The 14,555-nt window shown below is 37.1% G+C and overlaps 1 protein-coding gene across 2 annotated transcripts in view; it reads right to left on the bottom strand.

Moving 5' to 3' along the window:
- FAM174A (family with sequence similarity 174 member A) overlaps window positions 1–14,066 on the bottom strand; it is a 39,784-nt gene extending 25,718 nt beyond the window's left edge. Inside the window, exon 1 of one of the 2 annotated variants that reach the window (XM_069085170.1) lies at window positions 13,499–14,066. In XM_069085170.1, coding sequence (XP_068941271.1) covers window positions 13,499–13,953 — 455 coding nt within the window. In that variant the 5' untranslated portion in view covers window positions 13,954–14,066. The remainder of the gene's footprint in view (window positions 1–13,498) is intronic. The other variant, XM_069085169.1, reaches the window with a different exon arrangement.
- Between the last annotated feature and the right edge of the window lie 489 nt (window positions 14,067–14,555).

Below are 14,555 nucleotides of genomic sequence, written 5' to 3'. Positions count from 1 at the left end.
AGGCTAATATGGTCTGCCTTGGTAGGGGGCAGTTTCAACACAAAGAGTTTCCTACATGATGAAATATGATAAACAAGTGAGGATTTTTTTTTGTACCACACTTGTGCTTTTATTGATTTAGGGAACCTCAAGTAAGGAAAATCTTTCTACCAATGCAGATCAACACCTCACACTAAAACTTATCATTTCAGAGAAGAGATTCTTAACCAGGGGTGGAGAACCTTCATCCTGGAGACCATATGTGGCCTTCTAGGTCCTCAAGTGCAGCCCTTTGACTAAATCCAAACTTTGATGAACAAATCCTCTTAATAAAAGGATTTGTTCTGTAAATTTTGGACTCAGTCAAACTGCACCCAAGGACTTAGAAGGCCATGTGTGGCTTGTGGTCACAGGTTCCCCACTCCATAACCTTTGTGACACTGGGCCCTTTTACAATGTAATGAAATCTATGGGTTTCTTCCCTAAATATTTTTAAGTGCATAAAATAAAAAATATAGGATTACAAATTACTGAAATTTATTTACGAAAATATGTAGCACAATAAGTTCATGTACTTCAGGTTAAGAACCACAGTTTTGAAGAGTTGTCTCACTGGGGGATGAAGTGACTTGCCCGATGTTAACACAGTTAAAAAGTAACAAGAGAACCTGCTGCACAGCCTTCTCATGCCAGATCCTGCTATCTATCCACTAAGCCCACAATGTCTCTCATAAGCTATAGTATAAAAATAAAACTAAACTACTAAAACAAGGATGATAAAATTTTATGCAAAAGTATATGCTGCAGATAAACTAAACATAACAGAATAAAAGTCTATTTCGTTTTACTACTCTGACAGTGAAAGAGAGCACATCAATGTAATTCACTGAGCCTACCTGTGGTTTTTTATTTATTAGATGTGAACCTTTTTTTTGAATGTGACAAGCACTAAATATGTATAAATAAAAAGTTAAAGTAACACTCAGCACAGTTAAATGCTGAGTTAGAATCTGGAACTTAAAGTTTCAAAAACATGTTTAAAAATTGTTTTTTTACATGCAACTGGGAAATAAGATATATAGGTACTGGGGTATAGAAACCCATCTTGCCCTACTAGAAAATTAGGGGGAAAAAAGGGGAGGATATAAGAGAGAACAGATTGGGAGAAGGGGTATTCAGTAGGCTTGCTATTTTGGGGTGGGGGTAGGGGAAAGATGGGGAAAGAGAGAATGTTAAAAACTAAGAATAAAAAAAAATTAAAAATCAAGTTGGCACAATGTTAAAATAAATAAATAGATTTAGGAAAAAATTAAAAAAAAAATGCCAAGTTAGAGGAAAGTATATATGTATTATGCATGTATTTTATAGAACAAAAAACCTATGCTATTGATAAAGCACAGGAAAAATGGTTAGTTTGGATGTTTTATTACCCCGGCATGATGTCTAAAAAGGTTTAAGAGATAATTTCTGGGTAATTAAATAATTTTATTAATAAGGTCAGTAGGTTATTAACAAAAGGATGGTTATTTGGCCACCTCTTTTAGACCAAAGACCCCTATTGGCAGAGGGGTCATAGTTTATATGCCCTTTGAAGAAGAGCTGTTCCTGAGAGAACCCAATCACCTTTGATTGGTTAATCAAATGGAAATATCAGACTAATTTTGAGGTACTGTAACTTAGGTCACTCAAATCTTGGTCGAAGAGACATCAATTTCCATATCACCTGTCTTGATAATAGGGAGAATCAATATTTTCCCAGAACCAATCTAAATAAACACAAAGAGCGAGAATATGCCCATTAGCCTAAACTTAGAATTTCTTTTACTTTTTTTAATTAGATCTTGGCCTGATTTTTTGAGATTACCCACCCTGTCTGATTTCTGGACAAAGAAGTAGAAAAGGTAAAAACAAACAAACAAACAAACAAAAACACCTTTGGTCCTAATACAATAATTAATTATTAAACTTAAGAAATATTCATTTTTCACACTGGGCATCAAATTGATTTTTGGCCCTTTTTTGTTCAAAATGTATTCTGGAAAATTTTTTCTCTCTGTTTTTAGTTAAATGTCCAAAAAAAGCAAACTGATTTCATTACTCTACAGTAAGAAACAAAAACAAACAAAAATTATTAGCTCACAAATTTTTGACACTTACCAACCATTTTCAGTAGGAATTCCACCCCTATTAGGAACACAATAATCTTCTGTAGTACTGTTTTTTTCCCCTAAAGTATGAAGTATAGATATCTGAATATAAAAGATTAAAATTTCTAAATAAAGTTCTTCACACACACACACACACACACACACACGATGGCTAACTGGTTTCACGTGGAGAGCATTTTCATCCTGGGATAAAAGAAACCTCTGGGAATTATCTCACAGAAATTCCTAGGGCAAAGCCTCTATATAAAGCAAATCTCTATATAGTAAGCTATATAAACAATCAAAATATGTGTTTCTGTATCTAAAAGTCAACAATAATCTTCTGTCTTTAAGAAGAGAGGCATAGTGTCTGTTCTATTCCAAACATGTCTTTAGCAATACCTTAGTTTTAATATATATAATTCTATAAAAAAAGGAAAGAGGCATTTAAGTTCCTACTTTGTGCTAAGAGCTTCACAAATATCATCTCATTTGATATTTACAACAAACCTGGGAGGTGAGTGCTATTATCATCTTCATTTTACAGCTGAGGAAACTGAGGCAGGCAGAGGCAAAATGACTTTCCCAGAATCAAACAGTTAGTAAATATCTGAAGTTAGATTTGAACTGAGGTCTTCACACCAGGCCTAGCACTCCATTCACGGGACCACTTTGTACTTCTTTATGATTTATCAGTCATTCATGATTGATACACTGAACACTCGAAATGCAAAAAAAAAAAATGGAATTACCAACCAGGTAATGCCAGCTTTGCCAGCATTTTTTCAAAGAAAATGGGGGCACCTCACTTTGATTGTTTTTGTGCCAGTGTTTGGTTTATTTTTTAACTTGACCATTCATAGTAATCTCCTGTTTCTCCCCTTATCATTCCCACTATCTCTTCCATTATTCTTGGTAAAGAACAAAGATAACATAAATTCACATTAATATTACAAATATAAATTACATATTTATCTGGTCAATAAAGGATCCTCTGGAGGAAAATTAAAAAAAAAAAAAAACAACAACAACTAACAGTAAAGATCCTGAAGGAAAAAATCCTATTGCTTGATTCAATGATTCCTTTATGAACATACCCCCTGAAAATGTTATAAAAAACAGCGAAAAGGGTTGCCTATTCATTTCATAATATTTTATTTAATTGTAAAAACACAACCATCAAAAAAGTTGGAAGCATATTAAATGCGCAATAATCAGAGAATGGTATATAATGTAACTAATGATATATTAAAGTAACAGAATACTAGAAAACAATTTAAATGGACAAATATAAGGATTATAAAGAAACCTAAAAAGTACATTATGGAATAATGCAAAGCAAAATTTTCATTATAACAAATAAGGTATATTAATTAAAATTATATCAGGAAAGTCTAATGAGAATGGACAGAGAATCCTGATGAAAACTTATGAGAAGCTGACAAAGTGTCACAAAATGAATTGAAGTTAAATAATTTGAATATAACATAGATTTTTGTACTGATTTTAAGATTAATTTTTTTTTTGGAGGGGTAAAGGCAAGGTAATTGAGGTTAAGTAACTTGCCCAGCTAGTAAGAGTGTCAAGTGTCTGAGGCTGCATTTGAACTCAGGTCCTCCTGACTCCAGGGCTGGTGCTCTATTCACTGCGCCACCTAGTTGCCCAAAAGGTTAAATTAAAAAAAAAAAAGCCTTAAAAAAAAAATCCATCATCTCTAGCTCTATAGTCTCTTCTTTTCCAACAGTACTATCTTTCTCTTCACTCTTAAAAGAACAAAATTCAAGTTTACAATGGAGGACACTTCTGAGGTACAAAGGATATACAGTAGAGGTAAATCATAAGTACATAGTCACATGTACTTATGATCGGGTCTTTTTCCTGTTTTGACCAGGTCTGCACTCCTTTGGCTTCTGGTTGAAACTAATTGTCATTTGTCTTGACACACTAGTGGGGTTCCACTGGGTTCTGAGCATAATAAACATCCAACTAGCTTTTCCAGATTACATTAAGTTGTATTCTGTTACGTTGTATTGCATAAGGTTATATTTTACTTTTTGATCATTCAAAATTTTAGATCAATGTAAAGTTTGATACTTTCCAGCATCAGTTGTACTTTCAGAGACCAGAACAGTATAATGAGTTAAGTGGCTTTACGAAAGGAAATAGTAAAAATCACAGTGGGCAAGAGAGGGGAACTAATATGGACAGTGCAGTAAATAAGAACCTAGAGCTAAGAGTCAAGAGACCTGCATTCCCTTTATTTCTTACTTTGCCACTTACTCCTGCAGAATCTCAGATAAGTTATTTCAGCTCCCTAGGCCTCAGATTTTTTTCTTTATAAAATCCAGTAGTAGGATAACATGATCAGTAAAGTACCTGCGTGCAAACTATGTTAAAGCCTGCAGGAGACACACCTTTTCTCCAGCTCTGACTCATTAGGATCTAACCCCAGAAGCCAAAAGAAAACGCCAGAAGCTTAGGTTTGATTCACTTCCAGGGTATCTCCAAAAGGCTGAGAACAGAGAAATATTCAATATAGATCATGAGTTAGAAAGGAAACAGGAACATATAATTATTGCCATTCCACCAGGAGGTTGATACTAAAAACATACCATGAAGTGAGACTTCTAAATTGGCATTTCACCTGTTCCTTTATCTACAGGCTGATTATTTGAACAACTTCATCCAGGTCTGTGATAGGATGGAAGCTAGGACCTGAGAGGCCTCAGGTTCCCGAACATAGTTTCTTTTCTCACCCTCTCAGTAAATATGGGGTAGGTTCTGGACAAAGATGCCCTCGGATTTGATTGTGCCTGCCTTCCTGGCACCTAAAACCATATAGGTCACCAAACCCTGATGACATAATGATCAGGCTTTGAAGTGTCTAGTCCCCCAAAGTGGATGGTTAGTAGGCTCACTTGCTGAATAAGGCATCAGGCCTGGAGTCAGGAAAACCCAATTTCAAATCCCAGACTGGCTATCTGACCTCACTTAACCTCTCATCTGCCTTCGTTTCCTCATCTGTAAATCTGGGATAATAATCACACTTACTTCACAGGACTGTTGTTAGGATCAAACGAGATAATATTTATAAAGCACTTAGCACAGTGTCTGACACATACTAGGCACTATATAAATATATAAATTCTTTTTCCCATCTCCTTCATCTACAAGCCAGCCATTGTATCCTTGTTGCACATTCTTACTCTGTTTGGGCAAAGTAAAGATCTTTTATTAAAGTTCAGTGACTTGTGAGTCCCTCATTTCATCCCAACATTGTACCTGACCCTACAACAAGGTCCAAAGTCAGTCATAGGTAGCACTCTTCTTCCCATTAGTGATCCACTTCTCCCATGCAGAGACTCCTGCTACCAGTCAGCTCTGAGGGAACCAAAGTTTCAAGGTATCTTGAATATAAAAGCTTGCCTCTAAGGCTTGAACCTTCCACTCCAAATTTAATTACCTAGGCTTAGGGGAGAAACACAAAAAAGGAGAGGCAGCCAGAGTCTAGGCTCAGGCTTGCCTAAACTAACATGTGCTCATGGTCTACTAGTTCTTGTAGGAAGTCCAGAGACAGGGGGAGGATTCACTTGGCTTTTAACAGCCATTGAGTCAGCAGCCCTTCCCACTCAGTGGTTAATAAGGGATTTTGCTTTGTCATCTTCAGCAATGAGCCACATGCATCTTCTGAAGTTGCTAAGGAAGCTCTATGGATGGCACTGAATAGCACCTTAACATTCTAACTTCCCTAGCATGTTATGGGAGTAGGAGAAACTCTATTTCCATTTCCATGGCAATCTATATCCAGAGAAATTCTAATTTACCTAGAAGCAACTAAACAAACTTTTCTTCTCTTCCCATTCTATTAGGAGAGGCTATGTCAACCAGTGACCACTTTTTGGTTATGAAATGAATAATGGAACAGTTTTACACAAATACTTAATTGTAAGTGTGTATATTTTTAAATCACCCAGTTGCCATTCTCTTTTCTTTCTTCTTTTTTTGGGGGGAGCAAGGCAGGAAAATTGGGGTTAAGTGACTTCCCCAAAGTCACATGGCTAGTAAGTGCTAAGTGTCTGAAGTTGAGTTTGAACTCAGGTCCTCCTGACTCCAGGGCTGACTTCACTGCGCCACCTAGTTGCCATTTTATGCCAGGCTCCAAGAGAAGATGATAGGCATCATTCACAGTATTGGCTCATTGTATAAAACCACAAAATGCAAAAAGGGCAAAATGTTCTGATTTTTTATCTGAGTCAGGAGTGACATGGAGCTAAGCAAGCCTATGTGAGCTTGAACTGAAGCAAGAGAAGCACCAGTGGAACAATAAAGAATGAACAGACCAGCCCTCCACCTAGTCAGACCCGGAGGACTGTGCTCATTTAAATACTCGACAGTTTTAGAAGGATGTTGAACATTTCTTATAGCATGGTAGTATTTCATCACAATGATATACCACAACTTGTTCAGTCATTAATTCAGACATTGATCATTCATCTCAATGATCTTAGAAAAACATGCATAGATCTGCGCAAAATTATTAAAAAGTGAAATGAGCAGAACCAACAGAACACTGTATACAGTATACAGTAACAGCAATATTGTTTTTAAGAATGACTCTGGGAGAATGTCATTTTGATAATTATAAATACCCAAATTAACTATAAAGGAGCTATGAAGAAAGATATTATCTGCATCCAGAGAAAGAACTAATAAGTGGATGTACAGAATAATTTTACATATATACATGCATAAACATATGCATGCACACATAGGCACATGTACACACATAGATACAAATAGACACAGACACATACATACACATACATATATCTATTTGTATCTAATGGTAGCCATCTCTGGGGGAGAGGGAGAGAAGGAAAAAAAAAGAAAACTATGCTAAGAAATATGCTATTATATATTTAAAAGGCATAGCAAGCTGTACATAATAGATCTGCAGTTTTATATGCAATCATCTTTTTATTATACTGTTATGGAAATGCTTGTTTTATTCCATAAATTAAAAGTAAAATAACTTTTTAAATGAAACATAAAAGGATATCAAACAGTAGTTAATGTACAGATGAGGGTAACCAGCATGGTGAAAGACATGGAAGAGAATGACATTAGAAGATCAGTTGAAGGATCTGAGGGGTATTTTAGCTTGAAGAAAAGAATACTTGAGGAAGACATAAGAGCTTTCTTAGAGTATCTGGAGGGCTGTCATGTGAGGTAGAGATCAGACTTGACTTATTTGGTCCAGAGATTAGGACCAGAAACAAAACAAATTGCAAAGAGGAAAATTTAAGTCTTCATAACAGGGAAAACTTCCTAAGATTGGAGCTGTCCAATAGGAGAATGGATTGCCTTAAGAGTTGGTAGATTTTGCTTCTTGGAAATCTTTAGGCAAAAGCTAGATTACATGACCGCTAAGGACTATTTCAACTCTCAATTTCTGTAATTGTGTGATAGTCCTGTCTCTCATATGCAGAAACAGAGACCCAAAGAGATAAATTTCCTTGGCAAGGTCATATAGTAAACAGTGGAATCAAGTTTCAGATCTATATATTGGCTCCAAACTTTTTGGACTTCTAACCCTTTTTATTTTTTTTTTATCTCTTGGATTTCTAGCAATTGTGAAGGAAGGGAGAAGGAGATTTTTCTCTTCTCTTTTCTTCTCCCCAGTTTAAACAGTAGTTTGTAGCATAAGCACAAGGCCATGGGAGACATGTATTTACCCAAATGTACCTTAGCCCCTTGGCTGCCTTCTGGATTTCTGTTTGGTGATTCTGAGAACTGGATATTTTCAGCCTTGTTATTTAACTCATAAAATGATAGTTCTTGAGACTGAGATTGGCCTAGAAGGAACTAGAGGGAAGATACTGTTAACAGCATGCTTGTCAGGGAAGATGACCAAGAGCAGTATCATTCTGGAGCTGAAATACTAAAAAGACATACTTTGGCTGGAGAGAAGAACTGGAACTTAAAATTGCTTAAATAGTACAGGTCTAAGGGAAATGTTAAATATATATTTAACATTTATACTACTTGTCAGGATTTTCCTGAAGGAGTGCAATAGGTCAAATGAGATGTTTTATGTATATGTATGCAAATGTGTTTTTATGTTTCTTGTATGATTTTTGTCAAAGGAAATAAACAGCTGCTTAATGCCTGACATCCACATTGTATGTGGAATATATTTTTTTAAAGAGTTACCATATTATCCTCATTTGGTGGAGATCCCACACATGGGCCATACCTAGCTTTGTTTCAGAGATTTCCCTTAAGTTATTATGGCTAGTGGGAGGAAGAATCATTAACATTTTAACTCCTTGAGAGCAGGGACCATATTTTTGCCTTTCTCTGGTGCATTAATAAATGCTTCTTGGCTGACTCATAAAACTGACTGCTCTTTGGGGTCAGATGTCTACTCTCAGGATTGAACCCAGAAATCTTTGTTGCCCTCTTTTCCTGAACTTTGAGAGGGCAGTAGGAAGAATGAAGCTTTCCCTTGGGAAAGTTCTAAATCAATAAACTGAACGATGACTGAAATAAGCACAAAATTGGAAGCTCCTTAAGGGCTGGGAACACGTCTTATTTAGGACCATATAATTCACAGATGCTAGGAATCTTATATATCATCTTGTCTCATACTTTTATATTTGATGAAACTGTGGCTCAAAGAGGTGAAACTGTCAAAGGTCACAGAGACAGTGAGTGATGAAGTCAAATTTAAAACAATCTTCTGACTTAACAGGCAGTGTTCATTACAACATTCAACGGATTTGTTTTTATATTTCTTCTCAGTAGACAGTATTAACAACAGTGGGTGATGAATAAAATATTGTTAGAATGAAAACAATAATCTTAAAGTCAAATAAATTTTTGTAATAAAATTCATTTAAAAAATCAGAACCCTTTTAAATAAATGTTATCCTCCAAAAATTCCAAATTTGGCTTTTGTTGTTGCTGTTCAGTCATTTCAGTCATGTCTGATCTTCATGATCCCATTTGGGATTTTCTTGGCAAAAATACTGGAATGGTTTGTCATTTCCTTCTCCAGCTTATTTTACAGACGAGGAAACTGAATCAAACAGGGTTAAGTAACTTGTGCAGGGTCACACAGCTAGTAAGTATCTGAAGTCACATTTGAACTCAGGAAATGAGTCTTCCTGACTCCAAATCTGGCTCTCTATTCACTGCACCACTGAGTTTTTGTCAAGATGTAATCCCCATTCTTGCAAGAAACACTAGAAAACATAATATACAGATACCTTAATATGAATAGTATCTATCTAGAATAAAGAACCAGCATCACATGGAAGGGTAACAAACTAGAGTCCTTTCTAACAAGATCAGGGATAAAAGCTAGGATGTGGTCACTGTCATCACTTTCACCATGACCATCTAATATAGTGCTAGAAATGCTACCTACAGCAAAAAGAAAAAGAAATTGAAGCAAATGAAGGTGTTAATTTTTGTAAATGAAAATATGAATGAACCCTGGAACTTTAACTAAAAATTAACTGAAATAATTTCAGTAAGGTTGTAGTATGGGAAATAAATCTATTTAAATCATCAGTATTTCTATATATTACCATCAAAACCCAGCAGGGAGAGATAGAGAAATTCCATAAAATAACTAGAGAATGTTGTTATTCTCTACACTCAAAGGTCTACCTGATTAGTAGTCTACCTGTGACGATATCATAGGTACTAAATGCATAAAACTAAAAACACTATTTGCACAAATATTCATAGAAATACTCATTCTTCATTGTTAGGAAGAGCTAATATAATAAAAATAACAACACTAATAAATTAATTTATAATTTCAGTGTCATATCAATCAAATCACCAAAAGATTACTGTGTAGAGCTAGAAAAAAAAATACGAAACTTTATTGTGATAAACAAAAGGCCTAAAATCTCAAGGGAAATTTAAAAAGTGAAAAGGAAGAAGGTCAAGTAATACCATATCTCAAACTATACTACAAAGTAATAATAATCAAAATTATTTGGTTAATAGAAAGGTCAATAAGTAGAAGAGGTTAGGTACACAGGATGGAGAAATAAATAAACATAGTAGCCTGGTGTTTGATAAAGGCCCAAACTAACATGACAAGAATTCAACATTGCAAAAAAAAAACAAAACAGAAAACTGCTGAGAAAATTGGCAAGCAGTCTAGTAGAAATATAGACAACCATATGAAGGGTATACCAAAACAAATCCAAATGGCCATAAGATACATAAATTTTAGAGTAACATAATTTAAAAAATAGAGAAAAATGGAAGAAACTATCTTCCAGATCCATGGATAGAGAAATAGTTCATTAACTAAACAAGGAACAGAAAGGCTCTTGGTAAATAGATAATTATGATTATGTAAAATTTAAAAAGCTTTTGCATAAAAGTTAACAGTTAAAATTAGAAGAGAAAAAAAGGCAACCGCGGGGAAAAAATCTTCACAGCAATCTCTGACAAAGGTCTCATTTCCAAAATACATTGGAACAGATTCAAGAATATAAGAATAAGAGCCATTCCCCCCAGTGACAAGTGTACCAATAAAATGACCATGCAATTTTTTTTTTTTTAAGCAATTGGGGTTAAGTAACTGGCCCAAGGTTACATGGCCAATTTTTTTTGGGTGGGTGTTAAGTATCTGAGGTCAGAACCAATCCAGTGCTCAGACTCTGAGCTGGAGCTCTTACTCACTGTACCACCTCGCTGCCCCCAGGCAGTTTTTTAAAGAAAAAAATAAATAAATAAATAAAACTATCTAAAGCTGTATGAAAAGAAGGCTCCAAATTACTAAAAATTGATCAAAAGAAAAATTAAATAAATTTTGGGGATCCATCTCACACCCATAAGATTAACAAAGTTGATTTTAAAAAAAGAAAAATAAATGTTGGGAAGAATTATGGGAAAATAAGCATATTATTGCAATGATGGGACACCAATGAACTGGTCTTCAAAGTAATTTACAACTATGCTCCCAAAGTTATTGAACTGTTCATCCTTTTTGAGCCATGGATAATCTTCCTGGGCTTATACCCCAAGTAGATCAAGGGGGGAGAAAAGGACCAATTTGTAAAAAAAAAAAATACCTATAGTAACACCTTTTGTAGTGATATAAAACTGGAAACTAAGTAGGAATCTATAAATTACCAAATGGTTAAACAAATTATAATGATATTAATATAATGGAACAGTACCATGCTGTAATGAAAAAAGGAATGGTTTCAGTAAAACCTAAAAATACTTGAATTAATGCAAAATAAATCGAGTAGAACCAGAAGGGAAACACACACACACACACACACACACACTAACAAATATTGTAAAGACAAACAACTTTGAGAGACTTAAGAATTCTTATCAAGCCAATGACCGATCAAAATTACATAGGGCCAGTGAAGAAGCATGTAGTTCTCACGAGGGATTTAGGATTTGGAATGAGTGATATATTTTGGAATATGGCTGATGGTAGAACTTATTTTGCTTTCTTATGTACTATGTATATGAATTTGGGTTTTGTTTATTAATCCCTTTATTATGTTAATATCTAATGAAACATAAAGATACATGCTGGAAGAAGGTTTCATTACTTTCATAAAGTAGATCTTGACCAGAATCCAAATGGAAGAATTTTTTATAGTGATTACTTTTGCTTAATTCTTTAATCTGTGCAAGAGAGCTCTCACAGAGAAGGGATAATCTTGGAATGTGTGTAAATACATCCACAAAAGAAACAAACAAACAAACAAAAACCAAAAATATGCAACATAAGGGAGCAAAAGTGATCCAACTTGCTTTTTTCCTCCTATTCAATTCTGTGCCCAGTTCATTATCTACTTGCAGTATAAGAAATATGTATTGATGGACTATATGGATCTGTTACAAGGGTTTTGTTTTTCCTTTTCTTTTTCCATTTTCCTCAAAGGAAGTTGCAGGGAGAGGGAAATAGAATTCTGTTCATGGAAAAAAAAAATTCTCTTAAAAAAAATCCGTATTTATTTCAGAGGTTCATAGATAGTGTCATACATAGAATTAATCAAGATAGTGTCTCACAGCATAAATGCTGACTTAATTTGACAAATAGTTAACATCCCATATGTTGGATAACAAAAGTATCATTCCAGCATTACAATGTAAACCCTTTGAGAGTAAAAATAATTTTCTTATTAATCTCAGATGGCAGGCTTAGAAGAGACCTAAGAGATTATAGTATAACCATAAAATATCCTAGACAGGAAGCTCTTAAGTTTGAAGACCTCTAATATAACAACTATAATTTTTGGTAAGTTTTTCGTTAACTAAAGCTGCCTCTCTGTAACAGTTCTGTTGAGTAAAAGTAAAAAAAAAAGTCTAATTCAACTTACACATAGTTCTCTTGAAATATTTTAAGAACTGTCATCATACCCTAAATAATCATTTTCTTCTCTAGGCTAAGTATTCATGGTAACCTCAATGGAATTTCCAGAGGAGCTGGTTTTAAGTACCTTCATCATTTTGGTGACAACTATCTCAGTGATGACCATCTCCTGCACCAACTTGAGTTGGTCAATGCAGTTAATAAAATAAACTCAATAGTAATGTATTGTCTGTGTATATGTCTATGCATAATCTAATATAAATATATTGTCTATGTATAATCTAATAGTCTAAGCAAAACTACATCAGTATTCTTATAGAATCATAGACCTATAGCTGGAAGAGTCTCCTGAGGCTACCTAATCTAAGCTCCTCACTTTAGAAATGTGGAAACTCCTCAGGGAAGTTAAGTGACTTATCCAAGATCTCTGTGACTTCAAAGTCAGTGAGTGCTGCCTCATCTCCATCATCTTAGCCCTATGCTAAAATTAATGCTGTCAAAAGCATGAAAACTTAATTACACATAAATTCGGTAAAATTATAAAAATTTTGACCAAAGTGTTGCAGATAGTTTTTTTGACATTATAAATGAAATATATATTTTAAGAATCAAAAGATTCAGGATTCTGCTGATGTGGTCATTGCTTTCATTAAGTTTCAGGAGATGCTGTAGGTGAAAAATTCACCTGGGGAGGTGATGCCCCAGGCAACAGACACGATCTATCTAAAGAATTCAGACGAAATTTCATCATAACAGAACTCTATCACTATTACAACCTGGAAATGACTCCTATTTGACAGCTCTGACACTAGGAATATAACGAGAGTAATTAGAAATCAGAAGTGCCAGGTATTTAAGCCCTCCCACAATGAAGCTGGACACTGTTCACGGCTTCCAAGGACTCCAAGGCTCAGCCCCTACCGGCAGTCCCCGGGGTCGCACGCAGGATCCCCCCCACCCCCTCCCCAGGAGCCATGCTTCCCAGGCTGGCCGGCCTCACCTGATGGTTCTGATAACGAAGTACACAAGGACCGCGGCGCTCACCACCATTAGCACCAACAGGGCCCTCTGGGTCATAGGCTTGTCGCCGGAATTCGGGGACACGGCCAGCCCTCCCCCTCCGAGTCCGGCAGGCCCAGCTCCCGGGCCGCTGCCATTGCCGCTGAGCCCGGCCTGCCCGGAAGGGGACACGGTCCTGCCACCGCCCGGGAGCCTCTGGAGGCCGGGGCCCGCAGGGAGGGCAGTGCCTGAGGCCCGGGGCAGCGGCGGGGGCTGGGAAGGCGTGAGCGGGGCCCCCGGCGAGGACGGTCGGGGGGCGTGGGCGGCCGCTCCTTCCAGCAGCAGTAAAAGCAGCAGCAGTGAAGACAGTTGCCCGCTCAGCGCCAGCAGCAGCGCGGCCGACAGCAAGCGGCGGACGCGGCAGCAGCAGCAGCGGCAAGGCGAGGCCCGCATCATCCCCGCGCCGCCCGCTCACCACACCGCACTGGCCGGCCACACCACGCCGGCCCCGGCCCAGGCCCGGGCTCCGGGAGGAACCATGGGCGCACCCGAGGAGGAGGCGGACGCCCAGGAGGAGGAACCGACGGTGGAGGCCGGGCCCGGGCCAAGGGGGGAACCGGAAGTTTGCACATCTCCAGAGACGCCCCGGGTACTAGGGACGCTTCTTGTTGCTATAAAACGGCAGGAAGGGCGGAGAAGGACGCGTCCAGTGACGTCATGCGCAGGAGGCGGCCACGTGGTGATCCCGGGGAAGGGCTGAGCTGATCTTGCCGGGTCCCTGAGTAGAGCTGAGTAGTGGCTTGCTTGTGTCTTTGGCTGCTGGGGAACGACATATTTTTCGAAGTCTCTTGAGCAACGGGTATATAAAGTCATTTTCCCATCATTTAGAAAATGGGGACTCATTCTTTCTTCCAAGAGACTTATATTAAACTCGCTATCAGCAGTGCACTAACATCTCTCTAATTCAGAAAGCCTATATTAAGCATTGTCTCAGTGGATGTCAGGAGGCCACGTGGTATCGAGGATGGAAAAATTGGGTTAGATTGACACCTACAAGG

Source organism: Petaurus breviceps, unplaced genomic scaffold, assembly GCF_028583685.1.
Source record: "Petaurus breviceps papuanus isolate PSGF00001 unplaced genomic scaffold, PetGlider_PUasm1.0 175, whole genome shotgun sequence".
NCBI lineage: Eukaryota > Metazoa > Chordata > Mammalia > Diprotodontia > Petauridae > Petaurus > Petaurus breviceps.
This window is presented reverse-complemented; position numbering and strand designations above follow the sequence as displayed.